Here is a 17,495-nt window from a genome sequence, read left to right on the forward strand (position 1 = left end):
CATCTCTTTACTGCTCACCTTATCTCTTTTCAATATAAAATCCTCTGCTAGTCAGTGCTCATTTCCTTTAGGAGGTTAATATAAGGGACCCTTGAAAGCCGCTTTGTAGCAGCAGGAAACCTGGTACTGGTGGCAGGAAGCTTAGGCTGCTGGGGCTTCACACACAGGATGGAGGTGAAAGCGTGGCTAGCATTTCTGTAACATTCATTAAGATAGGAGATACTGAGGGATCCACTTAAACTTTTTTTAGTGTACATAAGTTACTGTACGTTTCAATTTTCAAAGTTAGCTATTTTCCTCTCTCAATAGGAACAGCGTTTACATTTTCTAAAGCAACAGGAGCGCCGTCAGCAGCAGTCTATTTCTGAAAATGAAAAGCTTCAGAAATTGAAAGAAAGAGTTGAAGCCCAGGAAAATAAACTGAAGAAGATCCGTGCCATGAGAGGACAAGTAGACTACAGCAAAATCATGAATGGCAATCTGTGTATGTGCCGCGGCCCACTGGCGCCCACACTCAGCAGGCGTAGATAACGTGAGACAGAGGCCAGCTTCCAGATGCTCTCAGTCACAAACTGATGTCCGATCTTGCTGTAGAAAAGCACTAAAGCTTTGCTCTGTCATCTGCATCTAACTGGATGGGTTGGTTAGATTAAGAGATCTTAGAAGATCTTTTGCAGCCTTAGCAATGTAGTAGAGAGGTCCTTTTGTTACGTTGGTTGCAGCCGCCCTTTGGACGGGGGCTAGGGTACTCTTAAGACTCAACTCATCGTGAGGGTCTGTTTTAATTGAACAGCATACATTTTATCTGTGTATTAAGATAAAGCATACAAATGCTCACTTTTTATTTCTGTGTGCGTGGATTGTTAGTACCTACTTTATGTTACAGAATAAGCAAGATAGATTTGGATGGTCCTGCCCTCACAGAGCCTTTGGTCTCTTTGGTGCCTTGAGATTCCTAAGTGGCTTGACCAAGATAGCTTTTGGACAGATTGCCCTAATTTAAAAATATTCAATAATTAGTGCAAATTAATTGTTTGTCATATGAGCGGTCACATTATGTGTTCCAAAGGCTTGTTGAAGTGTGTTTTGGATTATGGATATTACAACTTTTTCTCTCCAAGGTCTGGCACTAGATGATGCTAAAGTTGAGTTAAATGGATAGAAATGAAGAAATCACAAAATAAAAATAGCAAAATACTATGAAAAAAAGAATATCAACTAAATTATGTTTTTTTTTTCTTTATTGGTGGGAAATTATAGCTGCTGAAATAGAAAGGTTCAGTGCCATGTTCCAGGAAAAGAAGCAAGAAGTACAGACTGCGATTTTAAGAGTTGATCAGCTCAGTCAGCAATTGGAAGATTTAAAGAAGGGAAAACTGAATGGGTTCCAGTCTTACAATGGCAAGCTGACAGGACCAGCAGCAGTGGAGCTGAAAAGACTGTACCAAGAGCTACAGGTAACTCATCTGGGTCTGAGGAATGATTCTATTAAAACTTCCTTATCTTTTGGGTTTTCTTTCAGCGTGGAAACCTCAGGAACTGGAAGCAAATTAATGGATTCTAATTTAATAGTAGGCACAAAATGTATTCAGTACAAAAGAATTTTTTAAACAGCTTTGAGACATAATTCACATAGCATACGATTCACCCATTTAAAGCATACAATTAAGTGGTTTTCAGTATCTTCACAGAGTTCTGTATATGCCACCACAATTGATTTTATAATATCTTCATCACCCCCAAAAGAAACCCGACACCTTTTAGCCATCACCCCACAACCCCCTATCCCTCTAGCCCTAAGCAGCCACGACTCTACTTTCCACCTCTATGGATTTGCCTATTCCGGAAATTTCATATGAATGGAATCATGCAGTTGTAGTTCTTTGTGTCTTGCTTCTTTCACTTAGCATATTTTCGGTACAGAAATTTCAGTATGAATTTAATTGGCAATATGATGAACTGGTAAAGAATTAAGCTTTAGATAATACTTAAGGCCTCTGTGTAAACTGTGTTCTGACAAGATAGATGCCTATTTGTTAAATCCTTGTCTTAGTCAGCTTGGGCTGCCTTAAAGCAACAGACATTTATGTCTCACAGCTCTGGAGGCTGGAAGTCCAAGAGCAGTTCATGGTGAGGGTCCACTTCCTGGCTGCCTTCTTGTTGTGTCCACACATGCTCTGATCTCTCTTCCTCCTCTTATAAGGACACTAACCCCATCATGAAGGCCCCACCCTCATGACCTCATCTAAGCCTACCTAATTACCTCCCAAGGGCCCCATCTCCAGTTACTATCACATTGGGTATTAGGGCTTCCACATATGAATTTCAGGAGGACACAATCATAACAACCCTCAAGATTCCCATTTCTCAGAAATTGTCATTCAGCAGGTGATTTTTTAAAATTATTTATTTATTTATTTAGGCTGAGCCAGGTCTTAGTTGCGGCACTCAGGATCTTTAGTTGCAGCATGCAGACTCTTGGTTATGGCATACGGGACTTAGTTCCCTGACCAGGGATTGAACCTGGGCCCCCTGCACTGGGAGTGCGGAGTCGTACCCACTGGACCACCAGGGAAGTCCCCAGCCGGTGATTTTTCAAGCCAGATACAAGTTTTGCAGTTCTATTAGCACTTGCTAGAAAAAGTATTATATCATTTTACGAAATGCAAATTTTTAATTACAGAGAGTAAACTCACTTGTTGCCGTTAAGTTCTGTAATGTAAATGCATAGAAACAAAGTGTTATAAGAATTTATTACTTTTTATATTTTTAAGCAATTGTTAAAAGCGCAGGGTTTTTCTTTTTTTTTTAACATCTTTATTGGAGTATAATTGCTTTACATTGTTGGGTTTCTGCTATATAACAAAGTGAATAAGCTATACGTATACCATATATCCCCATATCCCCTACCTCATGCAAGTGCAGGGTTTTTTAAGGATTTTTTTTTTGGTAAAGTTTGATGACTGTAGTATATTTATTTATATATATTTCCAATTTTTTGACTGCAATCTAGGTTATAAAGTACATGTTACCTCCTGTCTATACACATATGCCAGTATGTATGTGCTAGTACATGTGTGCACCTGAAAGAGTTTAGCAAGACAAGACTTAACCTTCTGTGTGCAGTGCACTCGGATGTTTTCTATTCTCTATTTCATTTTTTAAACGTGCTTGTTATAACCCATTAAAATGATATAAGAACATTCTGTTTGGTGATTTGGCCATCCTTGGGTTTCCTGCTGCCACATTCACTGGACTGTGTGGGGCAGAACAGATGCCCCTCCTTAGGTCACTGAACCCCACCCGGCCCCGTTCCCTAGGACCACAGGCATGGTGTCCCACAGTCATTACTGGTACTAGTCATTCCGTACACTTTGAAGAAGACACATTTGCAGATATTTGCTCTTTTTTTGGTCCATAAGAAATATGTTCCGGATTCATCTGTGCTGTACCTGTAAAATATTTAGCATACAGGGGACGATGCCTGTATGTAAATACACATAAGAACTAAATGTTGCTTTTTCCTTCTTTTTTTAATCCCCCTAACAATGAGAATTTGACTATTTAGTTAATACAAATCATGAATGTTATGTTTTCTATTTTGCAGATTCGTAATCAGCTCAACCAGGAACAGAATTCAAAGCTCCAGCAGCAGAAGGAGCTCTTGAATAAGCGCAACATGGAGGTGGCCATGATGGACAAGCGGATCAGCGAACTGCGTGAACGTCTTTATGGGAAAAAAATTCAGGCATGTGAAAAAGAAAATATTTCTGTGAGATAAACTACTGAAAATGGTTCATCCCCAAAGTGTACATCTTCACTGTAATGCCATTCTGCTCCCCCCATTTGCCATAGCTGATAAACATAAATTGGCCATAAACCATAAAAAGTGACAGTAGAAGAAAGTTCATGTTCCCAAAGACACAGTTGTTTCCTGGTGCATGGAATCAAAACCGCCCGGTCCGCAGCGCCTCACCGTCCATTCTCCCCAGGCAGCTCTGTCTCCCTTCCACTGGGGGAAGAGGCTTTGGCCCTGGAGTTGCAGCACCCATTTTAAGCTGTGCCATGTGCATAAATTCCTTGACCTTGTGTAGCCTCGTGTCCTTGCTGTGAGCTGAGAATTGCTATAAGGATTCTGAGAAATAACCCATGTGGAAAGACTTTGTAAACTCTTGAGAAAAGTGCTATATAAGGGGTTAGTGCTTTTTAAAAATCTTTATTTGGTATTTTGAATTTCAAAGGTAGTAAATACTCATTGGAAGAAAGTTAAAACAGTGCAGAAATATTTAAAGGAAAATGTGAAAGTCCCTTCCATCCTTCTCATTCTTCAGGGATGATAGTTATTAATGGTTCCAGTCTTTTGCTTAATATAGACAGAAAGGTATTCAATTTTTAATTGAAAATGGAATTGTAGGAATTATATCATCCACACTATTCTGTACCTAATCTTTTTTTTTTTTAACTGCAATATGGGTATCTTTCCAGGTCATTATTACCTCATTCCTTTTGTAACTTCTGTGTAATATTCCATGTCCCAGGGCCTGTGGTCACATTACCCAGCCCTGTTGTTAGGCAGGGTGTCCCTGAGTCTTGCCGTTGCTGTCAGTGCTTCATGAGCGTATGCATCGCTGGGAGCTCATGGGAGGATAAGGGACTGCTGTGTGTGGTGTCTCTGGCTGGATGTAGCACTTGACCTTTTGTTCCACCAGTGGTGCTCAGTGTTTGGGGGGAGCAGTGCCTGAGTGGAGAGCTGATTGGCACTTTGCCCTCAGGAGTGGAAATGGAGCAGGCAGCCAGGTAGCTGGGACAGTGCTCCCAGAGTTCCTCTATCCACACTCCAAAACTGGTGCTTTCACGCTTGACAGGTGTCCTCTTGTCAGCTCCTGCTGCTCTGAAGGTAGCTCTCAGGAGGCGAGGTGCAGGCTTCAGTAGCTTCGCCTGGTGGGATGGGTTAGGAGGACGCTAGAGGCAGAAGGGTACTGCCACTTCTGTGGGCATCGTGATCAGTGGTCTCAGGTGAAAAGTCTCTTATTTACAAATCCACACTTTTTTTTTTAACCAGAGTGCTTAAAGGTCAATGGTTAATCTGTATGATGCCATGATTTCCTTATTCTCTCAATTAACAACACACAGACCATGGGAGAGGACGTGTGCCTGTGCTCCATGCTTGCTTACGTTACGGTCTTAGTAGTGGTGGGTCGGGGGTCTCTGGAGAACAGAATCAGTTCTGTGTGTACATGTGTGTAGAGACTGATCAGTCGACTGATTGTAAGGAACTGCCTCATGCGGTTGTGGAGGCAGGCACACCCCAAATCTGCAGGGCTGGCCGGCAGCCTGAAACCCAGGGAGTTGTGGATGTTGCAGCCTGAGTCTGAAGGCAGTCTACAGGCAGAATTCCCTCTTCCTCTGAGGACCTCAGTCTCTCTCTGTAAGCCCTTCAACTGATTGGATGCAGCCCACCCACATTATGGAGGGCAATCTGCTTTACTCAAAGTCTGTTGATTTAAATGTTAAAAATACCGTTACAGCAACATCTAGACATGTTTGACCAAAGATCTGGGTATCACAGCCTAGCCAAGTTGATGGGTAAAATTAACCGTCACAAATGGCTACATAAATATCACTTCTTATTCCATCTGATACTTCAAGGGATCTCCCTGAAGAAGTTGGTGCTTCTGCAGAGATGTGTCTCCAACCCAAAGGTTTTAGGCACCTTTGAACAACTGTCAAGATCATGGATGCTTTCTTCAAAATGACACATGCTCATGCATGCAGAATTTTGCAAACAATTGTTGGATGGGTATGGCTCTCTCAGAGCCTGTCTGGGGAACTCTAAGGGTCAGTGTTTCTCTAGTCAGATCCCTGTTTTGCAGGCTTTTGTTGTTGGGCAGTGTCACGTGACCAGTATCATTGGCTGTGGCCTGGTGTCCTTGCTGAGAACAGCAGAGCTGCCTTCGGGGAACTGGTCAGAGTCTCACCTGGTTCCAGACCCTATTACTTTGTCCTGCATGGCTCATTCAGTCCTTACAACAACGCTTATCCCGAATTTTCGGACATGGGCACAGAGGCTCAGAGATGTTGCATCACTTGCCCAAGGCAGCCCAGCGAGTAAGTGGCAGAGCAGGATTTGAAGCCAGGCTCAGAGCCCAGGCTTGACAATGCCTCGGTGCCCACCCAGGGGAGGGAGTGCATCCCCAGGTGAGAGGGTTACGTACACAGAGGGGTCCTGAGGGGTTCTCTGTTACACACTCGGCTCCTGGTTTTATAACTCACGAACAGGTAGGTGTTATCACAGAGCATCACTCATACGGGACTGTGGGTTCAGGCCCTTTTTTGAAGTCTTGCCCTTTCTAGATACTGATCTTCCAGGGTGATGGAGCTTCCTACGTATGAACTGTTGAGTGATTGGCTCAAATCTGAGCGGTCGGTCATACTAGGCTTATAATTTCTTTTAACTGAGTAGAATTTTGACTCTCATTTCATCCCATTTTATAGCTGAGCCGTGTGAATGGCACGTCTTCGCCACAGTCACCCCTGAGCACGCCTGGCAGGGTCGCTGCGGTGGGGCCTTACATCCAGGTTCCCAGCACCGGCAGCTATCCTGCCCCTGGAGACCCCATAAAGCCCCAGTCTCTCACTATCGCCTCAAGTGCTGCCCACGGAAGATCCAAATCCGGTGAGTGGCCTGGGTCCTCTTTCAGGGGGAGAGTGAGCAGGAAGGGGGACTGTGGGGGGGACAGTGGCCTCAGAGAAGACCCCCATGTTGCACCCAGCCTCTGCGATGTGTCCTCCAAGGCACTCTGTCCTCTAGGGCAGCATTTGGGGAGCTGTGTGCCACCACAGTAACGATGATCCTAAAACAAGAACAGGTTCTCTTTTTTGGACTCAGTGTCCTTACTGTGTGGCTTCTCAAAACACAAATTAGTTAAGACCTGAGCCTCCCCTGCCACAGGTTTTGTTTGCCTGTGAGGGTGCTTGTCCTCACACTACGGCCCAGGCGGAGGGCTGCCTCCCCATCAGCAGAGCCTGCAGCTGCTCTGCCTGCCCGACCCAGCGTGGTCTCTGTCCACCAGAAAGTCCACAGGCCCCCCCTTTGGCTCTCGGCCACCCTGAATCGTGCGGTGTGACCGGACTCGGGCCCCCAGCGCCGAGCCGGTGCGTAGCCGTCCCGAGGACATGGAGCCCCTGCGGCGCCCCCGGCTTCCTAGCCGAGCGCAGGCCCAGGTCTCCACGGAGACGCCGCACTGTGTCTTCAGAGGAAGACGGCTGTGCTTTAAACTGATGCATGAGATGCCAGGGCTCCTTGGCAGTGAGACTTTATGACAGGGCTGCCACGCTGGCCCATCACACATGGAGTCACAGAGCACAGGTGACATTCCTGACAGCAGTAGTGCTGACTGGGTCAGGACTACATTTTGAGGACTTTTTTAGGTTTGGTGGTAGATTTGTGCTGGTCTTTCGTTTGTTCGCTCTGAGTTCTCTTGCCTGGCACCTGGTCTGAGCAGCAACACCACTGCTGCCCCCGCTGGAGGACCCGGGGCTTGCTCCGACCCAGGTGGGAGGAGGTGTCCCCAGTCCTCGTGGGCCACGTGCCCGGCTCAGATCTCTTCGTGGCTGTGTCTTAGAAGCCACGTGGAGCGCGTGGTCGGCATGAAACTCTAATTGCAGCTTTCTTTGATAAGCTGTTATTTATAGTTTGAACCACCCGATGGTGGGAGTATATATTCAGCTGTTGCCGATGGCAGATAATTAGCACAGCCGGCTCCTTCTCTGCTTAAATAACTCAAAACCTGCCCCGAGCTGAGGATGGCTCGAGTTTCCCCTCTTCTCTGTGGGTGGATGCTAGGTCGCCTCACAAGAGGCTGCCGGGAGAAGACCCCTCGCAGGGCCGGGAGACCGTGTCCTCCGGAGGTTCGGCAGTAGCCTCGCTCCTTCTCTGTGCTGTGGGGTGAGTGAGCGCAGGAGACCTGTGTCACCCCCACGTTGGGGGGCAGTATCTCGGCCCAGACGTAGAGCCGGGGTGAGAACATCTTCCAGGGGAGACTAACTGTGCTGTCGGCTGTCCTTCTGGTTCCCGTGTCACACAGATGGCCACGGTAAACCCAGAGTGACCAGCTCGTGGACAGTGTCAGACCTCGACGTCGGGCCTGACTGTGGCTCGTCACAGCGCCCCACAAGCCCGTTTGCAAACCGTATGTTGGCTGGCAGGTCCGGTGGGAAGCTCTGGTGACGGTGCCAAATCAGCCGTGGCTGTTCTTCCAAACTGACAAAGGCCTGCGCCTCGCATGCAGACTTGAGACAGAAAGCACATATACATAATTGGTCCCCGCCTTCAACAGGTGTGAAATTTGGGCTGGGTCGAAACACCAGATCATCCTCAGGAAGGGTTTGACAGGTGCTGGCCCAGCAAGGGTTTTTTGGTTTTGTTTTTACAAAATTAAGATGATTTTCTGAGTTCATTATGAGGCTTTTAGTTTTATCTTCAGTACACGAATCTCCCATCATACTTACAGATGACTGTCCCTTTATAATAGGAACGAATGGTCTTCCTTCTGCACCTCCTGCCGCATCCTGAAGAAGGCACGTCCCTAGTCCCTGTCCAGTCCCTGTGTGCCTGACTTCTGCCAACTCTCCCGTGGCTGTGGGATTTGAGGAGCAGCCGGTGGCCACATTTTCTGTGATCCTGAGAGAGGCCAGGGACTCTAGCCCCCGCGGCCAGCCCCATCCTCCCTCCTGAGTCAGCAGCAGGCTCTGTCCATTTTCCCCTCAGCCCGGAGTTTGCACTCGGTGCATCCTTGGTGAACCTGTGCATCTCTGGCCCACACCTCCCCACCACCCCCCCCCGGTCTGATACAACCAAGGGGGCGTGAAAGCACACACACTTCTGTCCCGGAAGAGGCTGATGGGCCACACAGAGCAAAGCGATGGTTTGGACTAAGGCCTGGGAATGCCTCACCAGGGCCCTAGCAGCGGCCTGGAGCCTGCAGTGGTTTCCAGCCATGGAGGAACTGAGCCGGAGTAGCAGTGGACACAATGGGCTGGCCGTGCTGCTGCCAGAGATAGATTTGGCTTAGGAGCCGCCGCTGCCCGGGCGCTCAGAGGCCCTCTCATCCTCACTGTGCTGACGCTGCTTGTATGGCTGCGTGCAGAGCAGATTTGAGAGTTTGCTCTTCCTGTTTTGTGAGTCGCAGGTTTGGGCTCAGGCACAGTTGCTGTAAGGGAGGGTGATTTTCCGCTGCTCTGCCATTGCCCCACCTGCCCGTGCTGGCAGATGGGAGGAGGGGCGAGGATGTGCTGCTCTTACAGGAGGGCCCAGAACAGTGCCCTTGGCTGCTTTCCCTCCCATACGGCTGATGGCTGGGAGGGTTCGCACTCTAGTCCAGCCCTGTACTGCTGCGGAGAGAAGCAGGGGCCTGAGGCGGGCTGAGATCTGACCCTGTGGGCTCACTGTGAGTGGGCCTGTGTTACCAGGGAATGGTTCTGCACCCTTTCTCAGTTTGGAAGATGCTATGTTAAAAAGCATACCTTTTCAGTGGCTGTCCTGAAAATGCTGGGTTGACTGGCTTTCTAATCACTGCAACAGAATGATAGCCTGCTACTCCAATCACTGGGAACTTGTACTGTCCTCCTGTGACCATGAATTGTTTTAAGAGGGTGGAAATTTCTAACAGATTAAAGTCAAATTTTTCTTTTAATACTAGAAGCAGTACAGGTCAAACCTGTTAAGAAGTCAAAAGATAAGTCTTTTTTATTGCTGTCTGTATTTGTAAATAGTGTTTGAAAACCAAGTGCCGACGCTTATGTTATTCATTGGTGTCGATGTAATGGCTTTGACCTGTATTGCAGTGGGGGCTGAGACTGTTTCTGCAACCCTCTGGCCCCTCGCCCGGGCTGGAGCAGCCCTGTGCTTGGCCATGGAGTCTCTGCACACGTGACCGCACGTGGGCACTGGTGAGGCGGTGCCGGCAGAGGCCGACCTTGGTCGTCCTGCCGCGCAGCAGCCGGTGTGTGGGTGAGGGGGCGCCTCCTGGTCATGGAGCTCCATCAGAGCGTGACATCCCAGAAGGTGATTTTTGCTTCTGGCAGGGGGTTATTCTTACGTTGGTTCAACTAATTTCAAGAATAATTTTACTTAAATTCTGTGTTCTTTTCAAGCCAATGATGGAAACTGGCCAACATTAAAACACAATTCTAGCTCTTTGGTGAAAGTGACGCAGATCGCCAGCGTGGAGTGGAAGGACTCGAACGTGGAGGGGCCTCTCAGGCAGGGGCCCGTCTCGAGCCAGCCTGTGCCCGTGCCGGCCTTGGGAGCCCCGGAGAAGCAGGTGGGCCGCTTGTCTTCGTCACAAAACACAGACAGGCTCCTAACTGACTGCATCCTTATTTAGCCTTCGTCTTTATCTAAGTGGTAGGAGGTGTCACGAGGCAAATTAATCCTGTTGGTGTCCAAATCATAACCCAAGTCTGAAGGAGTTCATGGACCCTGAGCACGAGAGCTGGGTGCAGGGGTGAGGCCTTTGGTCAGGGTCGTTCACCCTGCTGTTCACCCCCACGGCGTGCCCCGTGCCTGGTCACAAGCCTATTTGAAGGATTACAAGTCCTACTTTGTGCTCTTGGGACCGTGGATGGAAACGTGCTTGACTTTTCAAAGGATGACTTTGTCTTTCTTTTTAACACCTAAATTTAGGGCATCGAGATTGGTAAAGTGCCACCTCCCATCCCTGGTGTCGGCAAGCAGCTGCCTCCAAGCTATGGGACGTACCCAAGCCCTGCGCCCGTGGGCCCAGGCTCGACAAACTCCCTGGAGAGGAGGAAGGAGGGCAGCTTGCCCAGGCCCGGCGCAGGCCTGCCCAGTCGGCAGAAACCTGCACCGCTGCCCCCTGCGGGTGGCCCCCACCAGCCAGGGTCCTCGCAGCAGATTCAGCAGAGGATTTCTGTGCCACCAAGTCCCACGTACCCGCCGGCGGGGCTGCCTGCCTTTCCAGCTGGAGACGGCAAACCTGAACTCCCACTAACTGTGGCCATTAGGCCCTTCCTGGCTGATAAAGGGTCAAGGCCACAGTCCCCCAGGAAAGGCCCACAGACGGTGAATTCAAGTTCCATATACTCCATGTACCTCCAGCAAGCCACGCCACCTAAGAAGTACCAGCCAGCGGCGCACAGCACCTTAAATAAGTCGGTTAAAGCAGGTATGGTGGGTTTGCACTCTCTATCTCTCGGGGCTAGGAAATCATACTTGAGAAAATGCCAATCCATATCCTTACTTCGGGGCCACGTGCTATTTAGGATTAAACTTGATTCTTACATAACGTGTGGCCTTGGGTATCTGTGTGAGATGGGGGTAAAAGATGACATGCACAGAGCAGTTCTGCAGGTGGACCACAGCTCTCTGATTTCTGTCTGAGTGCCCGCCTACCCACATTTCTCAGGAAATTCAGGTCTCGGAAGGCTGGCACTTTGGAATTTCTTCTTTTCCTCCTGCTTCGTAGTAACTTGTACAGGACCTATCTGGGGAGCTGGCGTAGTAGGAGCTCTGCCTGGATCTGATCCCCCTGGCCTCCTAGTAGTAGCCGAGCCAGGCCCCTAGGGGGTGATGCGAGGGGAGGATTTTGCTGCTTTGGGATCCTTTCCCAGAGCCCACAGGGGAGAAGAGCCCTGGTTTGGGTGCAGGAACATCAGCCCCGGGCCTCCTGGGGAGGCAGGTGTGAGCACAGAGCCCAGTTCCCCACATAGGGAGGCTGACGGTGATTCCTCCCTGTGCGGCAGGATCCTGGGCATCTGGGCTGGGCTGGGGCCTCTTCAGATGTTCTTGGGTGTGGGCTGCAGATTCCAGAATCTAGTTTGGGAATCCCTAGGCAGGCCAGGCCACTCTGTGCCCAGGGATCTCCCGGGTGGCTGTACCAGCACTGGCCTGCGGCAGGCCCTGGCCCACGGGGGAGAGGCTTGCCAGGGCCACCGGACCAGCCTTCCTTTCTGAGGTGGCCTGCGTGCTTGGTCCCAGGTCACGTGGGTTCTCCTTGGCCAGGAAACAGTGAACACCTGTTTAGGGCAGGAAGGCAGGTTTGCAACCTTTTGTTCTTTTTCATTTGAGAAAGCCCCAGTTCTGTAAACACTGATAAATTAGAGACACTCCACCTTCCAGAAGGAGTTGGTGGGGTTCTGTGAGCAGCAGGTTCCTTTGGGATTTGATATGGGGACTTAGCATCCTCAGTGGCAGAATACAGTCTCTGTAGGAGCCCATCTCTGTGTCGTCAAAGGTGCTTGGTGAGGCAGGCCCCAGGCGCCACAGGCTGCTGAGGTCGGTGTCCTCTGTGTCTCCCCAGTGTATGGTAAACCTGTTCTGCCGTCCGGCTCCACGTCCCCGTCGCCGCTACCGTTTCTTCACGGGTCGCTGGCCACAAGCGCCTCGCAGCCCCTGCCCCCTTCAGAAAGTGCTGAGAAGGAGCCAGAGCAGGACAGCCCTGCCCCCGCCGGAGACGGGGCCGCCGTGGAGAGCCTGCCGCGGCCGCTCAGCCCCACCAAGCTCACGCCCATTGTGCACTCGCCGTTGCGCTACCAGAGCGACGCTGACCTGGAGGCCCTGCGCAGGAAGCTGGCCAACGCGCCCCGGCCCCTGAAGAAGCGCAGCTCCATCACGGAGCCCGAGGGCCCCGGCGGGCCCAACATCCAGAAGCTGCTGTACCAGCGCTTCAACACCCTGGCTGGGGGCATGGAGGGCACCCCCTTCTACCAGCCCAGCCCCTCACAGGACTTCCTGGGCTCCTTAGCCGACGTGGACAATGGGAACACCGCTGCCAACGGGAACCTGGGCGAGGCCGGCCCCGCCCTGCCCACGGCCCCACTCCCGGCCGAGCCTGCCCCCGCCTCGGACGCCAATGACAACCGGCTCCCGTCCCCCGAACCAGAGGGGCTCATCTGTCCCCCGAACACCCACCAGACAGCCGAGCCCGCCGAGGACGACAACAACAACGTGGCCACGGCCCCGCCCGCTGAGCCGGTGCCCCCGTCCCTGGGGGAGGAGCGCCTGCCCGCATCGCTCCCCCCCGCCGCGCCCCTCCCGGCAGCCCCTACGGTGGGTGCTGCCCTAGACCAGGGCCCCGGCTCCCGAGTCAGCCAGCCAGCGCCTGTGGAGGGCGTGCCTGTGTTGGGGGTGCTGGGAGCAGTGGGGCTCGTCCAGGGCACGAGGGGCGGTGGCCTCTCACCAGAGGGCCAGCCTGGGGGCCCGAGGTGTCCCTGAGGAAGGGCAGGCAGCAAGGGGAAGGAGAACCTTCTAGACAGAGCCCTAGAGGGAGGGCAGTGCTGCAGGAGCAGAGGCAGGCAGGAGCTCCTCACGGCTGGCAGGGCGGAAGCAGTTGGGCTTGGCTGTGACCCGCCTTGCTCCCTCTCTCAGGTGCCCGCGGCGCAGCCCGGCCCCCGAGGCAGAGACGCCCTTCGGAGCCAGGCCGGGCTGGCCTGAGAGCGGGCTGGTCCGCGGTGCCCGGCACCACTCGGGGCTGCGCGGGAAGCTCTGCCTTGGGCTTTAGGCCCTCCCCTCTTGCCCGCTTCCCCCCGGGCCTGCTTCCATGGGTCACCTTGAAATCCAAAGCTTCCTCCCGATAGAGCAAACGGACCAACCTGAAGAAGCCCAACTCGGAGAGGACGGGGCACGGGCTGAGGGTCCGCTTCAACCCGCTGGCGCTGCTCCTTGACGCCTCCCTGGAGGGGGAGTTCGACCTGGTGCAGAGGATCATCTACGAGGTGAGCAGGCGGGCGGCCGCAGCCCTGGTGGCCCCGGGCAGGGGCGGGGCTCACGCACCCTGTGTCCTAGGTGGAGGACCCCAGCAAGCCCAACGACGAGGGCATCACCCCGCTGCACAACGCCGTCTGCGCCGGCCACCACCAGATTGTGAAGTTCCTGCTGGACTTCGGGGTCAACGTGAACGCCGCCGACAGCGACGGCTGGTGAGGGCCCCGGGGCGCGGGGGTGGTGGGGAGAAGGGAGGAGGCAAGGGTGCAGCTTGGTCCCAGGCCTGCGTATCTTCCGGGGGTTTTGTTAAAGGCTCGGCTGTGTTCACGCTCTTCACGTGGCTGACCGCTGACTGTAGTCTGAGCCTCTGCTGAGCCGTATGTTTTTAAGTGGCCAGAAAGCCTGTGTGGAGGGGAGCCTCGCGGGCCGGCCGCTGCGGTGCCGGCCCTGCGCCCCGTGGGCCTCATCGTGAGCTTCAGGCAGCGGTCTGCGCTGCCGCGTTTGAACAGCCATTTTTGTATATTGTGGTAAAACACAGCCGTCACTGTCGCAGCCATTGTAAGGGACGCGTCACTGGTGTGAGGGACACTCGTGCTGTTGCACCGTGAACACCCAGCTTACAGGCCGGTGTTCAGTCCACTCCCGGCCCGCCCTTTTCAGAAACGTGTGTGTGGCCCAAAACTGTTAGTAGAAGTGAGGCCACTACACAGGCAGCAGCACAGCAGCTCGCGGGGCACTGAGCACACAGCCCTGGGGGCCACCTGGGACCTGGCCGGGCGTGAGCGCCTCCTCTGTCCCTCCAGGACGCCGCTGCACTGCGCCGCTTCCTGCAACAGCGTCCACCTCTGCAAGCAGCTGGTGGAGAGCGGCGCCGCCATCTTCGCCTCCACCATCAGCGACGTTGAGACGGCTGCGGACAAGTGCGAAGAGGCGGAGGAAGGCTACTCTCAGTGCTCCCAGTTCTTACACGGTGCGGGGCGGGCGGCCGGGGTGCCCCAGGGGAGAGGGCTGTGAGGGCTGAGGTGTCCCAGGGTGGGTCTCCCGTCCCGTCCCGTCCCGTCCCATCCTGTGCGGGAGGGAAGCTCCCTTCTCCATTAGGCAGGGCTGGGTTTTCCAAGGGCTAAACAGTCACAGGCCATCGACGCTATACCCAATGGGAGAACCTGTGGGCCCAGCCTACCTTAGACCCTGGGGACAAAGTGACACATGAAACGGGCAATGCCCTCCAGGCCCAGCTCCCAGGACAGAGGCCGTGTGGCGGGGCTGGGGCGGCCGGCCTTCCTGGGGACCCGCAGGCGAGTCCTGGGTGTGAGCTCACTGGGTTGCGGTGGCTCCGTCGCTTGGTGGCGAGTGCTTCCCACTGTCCAAGAGCAAGTCACGCGGCTTTTTTAGACTTTTGGAAGTTTGTTCTACGTGTGGGTTGTAAGTTTCACCTTAAGAAACGCCTTTTAGAACAACACTGTTTTGCTTCTGGACACAAAGGTTCCGCCACGGTCCTCTTGCTCGGACGTGGAAGGGGCTGTTGGTGTTAAGCGGAGGGCGGCAGCTGGCCTGGCTTCTGACCACTCCACCGCGGCCCCCGCCGGGCTGCCCAAAGGACAGCAGCGTGTCCCTCCCGATCCTGCTGCGGGGCTCCCTCTGCAGCCCGCCCTCCACGGAGACCTGACCGTTTGCTCTTCCGTCCCAGGGGTGCAGGAGAAGTTGGGCGTGATGAACAAAGGCGTGGTGTACGCTCTGTGGGCTTACGAGGCCCAGAACAGCGACGAGCTGTCCGTCCACGAAGGGGACGCCCTCACCGTCCTGAGGCGCAAGGACGAGAGCGAGACCGACTGGTGGTGGGCTCGCTTGGGGGACCGGGAGGGCTACGTGCCCAAAACCCTGCTGGGGGTAAGCACTCCGCGCTGCCCCTGGGGCCCCGTGCGGAGCCAGCTGTCCCCTCCTCCTGCCATGGGCGTAGCCTGGGCTCCAGTCCTGCGGGCTGGAGACTGCCTTTCTCCAAGCCTCGTGGGAGCCGTGGGGGGGGCATCTGCTCTCCAGGAGGCCCATGGGGAGGCCGGAGCCCCCCGACAGGGGCTGCTCACAGCATGCTCTGCTCGTGGGGCCTGTAACGGGGTGGGGGGCAGGGCGGCTGCAGGCTGCTGCTCTGCGTTGCACTGATGCTTCCTCAGACCCTTGGCAGGGCCGTGCCTTTGCTCTCGTGCTCCGTGCCCGGTGGGGCTGGCACATGCTTTCGTGACACAGTCGCTGGACACCGTGGGCCTGCCAGGCACCTTTAGGGGCCTTGCAGACAGCGTCAGTGTCGAGTGCCCTGAGAGGAAGAGGAAGGGGGTATCCTGGGAGTTGGGAAGTTCTCCGTACGAGGGTGAGAAGCCGAACTTCGGCCTGAAGGAGCTGGTGTGCGGCCTTCTGAGGGCAGCCTGGCCTCTGGACGGGGTTCCTGTCCAGTGGGTCGTCCCCTTGTCCTAACTCCTGTCCCTTGCTTCCCAGTTGTACCCACGGATCAAACCCCGACAGCGAACACTGGCCTGAACTTCCCTTTGGAGCACCGCACGGGCTCTCCAGCGACGAGGAGCCACTGAAGAGGTGATTCTGCCATTTCCCCGGGGAGCTGAAGCTAGACATGGCTTTACTGGTGCTCCCTTCAGCAGACAGCGTCCACAATGTGAAACCCCGGCAGGTTCTAGGTGAGGCCCTTTCTCCGGTCTGCCCGCAGCTGGGAGAGAGACCTTCACCTCCAAGAAGACCGACTTTTGCCAGTTACTGTAAATCCGAATAAATACCCAGCTTTCTAAACAACCGCCCCTGTTGCCAGTAAGAAGCCCTGTAATTAAACCCTGGTCGGTTGCCAAGGAAGACGAATGCTGTCACAGACTTGGGCCCCAAGGCCGTCGTCCCTCATTCCCGGTGTCACCCCAGCCCCAACAATGAAAACTTGCAGCTGCTGTGAGGTGCGTCCCCTCGCTAGAGCCCTGCCCTCCTGTTGACTGGAAATCACAGAAACCCGGGCACCTTTCTCATCCTCACCACATGCGTTTTTTCATCACCAGAGGAGCCCCGTGTGGAGACTTCTGTCCAGCGGTGGTGCCTGGTGTGTGGGCTCCGCTTCCTGTTCCGGGCCTCGGTCTAGGTCACCGACAGGCCATGGACACGAGGGACCTTAAGAGCGAGTGACACGTGGTCAGGAGTCTCAGCACAGCACTGCCTTCTCTGCAGCCTCTTGCTGCCCCGGTGTGGTCCTCGCCCCTCCCGGTGTGGACGTGCTCTGCCGAGGGCTGTGCAACCCGCGGGCCAGGAGGCGGTGGACACGGGGACGCCTGCAAAGTCACGGGGTGGCTATAGGGGCGGGAGGGCAGGGCCCCGGCTCCCCGGCTCCCCGGTCCCGGCCATGACACCATAACCTCTGCCTGGTTCCAGACTTGAAGCAAGTAAGGCGCTTCCCTGAAGCGTCAACTGTACGTACAGGCTTTTATATACCAAAACTATTTTTTGACTAAACCACTCGAAACTGTCAGAACCATGTTGGAAATGTTTTTTTCTCTCATTAAAATCCAGGCCCTGAGCTTATTTTCCATGTACGAGTCTTGTGTGTAATTTACGTATAGACATGTGTAGATTCTTGTTGTAGTCGCCTACCTTTAAGCACTGATTGATTGATTGTGTACACAGTGTGCTGATGAGAAGCGAACACCCTGCAGGGCAGTCTCTCTCCGCTGATGCCGTGTAAACGTGCACACAATAAACCGCTGTCTCTCGCCGGAGGCTGTGAGTC

At 53.5% G+C, this 17,495-nt stretch overlaps 1 protein-coding gene across 2 annotated transcripts in view; it reads left to right on the forward strand.

Moving 5' to 3' along the window:
- The window catches only part of PPP1R13B (protein phosphatase 1 regulatory subunit 13B), an 89,926-nt gene extending 72,461 nt beyond the window's left edge, over positions 1-17,465 (forward strand). The window contains exons 6-17 of one of the 2 annotated variants that reach the window (XM_068539725.1): positions 310-484; positions 1,261-1,457; positions 3,608-3,748; positions 6,496-6,676; positions 10,156-10,325; positions 10,688-11,189; positions 12,324-13,072; positions 13,600-13,737; positions 13,808-13,941; positions 14,530-14,696; positions 15,414-15,613; positions 16,214-17,465. In XM_068539725.1, the coding sequence (XP_068395826.1) occupies positions 310-484; positions 1,261-1,457; positions 3,608-3,748; positions 6,496-6,676; positions 10,156-10,325; positions 10,688-11,189; positions 12,324-13,072; positions 13,600-13,737; positions 13,808-13,941; positions 14,530-14,696; positions 15,414-15,613; positions 16,214-16,255 (2,796 nt within the window). In that variant the 3' untranslated portion in view covers positions 16,256-17,465. The remainder of the gene's footprint in view (positions 1-309; positions 485-1,260; positions 1,458-3,607; positions 3,749-6,495; positions 6,677-10,155; positions 10,326-10,687; positions 11,190-12,323; positions 13,073-13,599; positions 13,738-13,807; positions 13,942-14,529; positions 14,697-15,413; positions 15,614-16,213) is intronic. The other variant, XM_068539715.1, reaches the window with a different exon arrangement.
- Positions 17,466-17,495: the final 30 nt, after the last annotated feature.

Source organism: Eschrichtius robustus, chromosome 1, assembly GCF_028021215.1.
Source record: "Eschrichtius robustus isolate mEscRob2 chromosome 1, mEscRob2.pri, whole genome shotgun sequence".
Lineage (NCBI taxonomy): Eukaryota > Metazoa > Chordata > Mammalia > Artiodactyla > Eschrichtiidae > Eschrichtius > Eschrichtius robustus.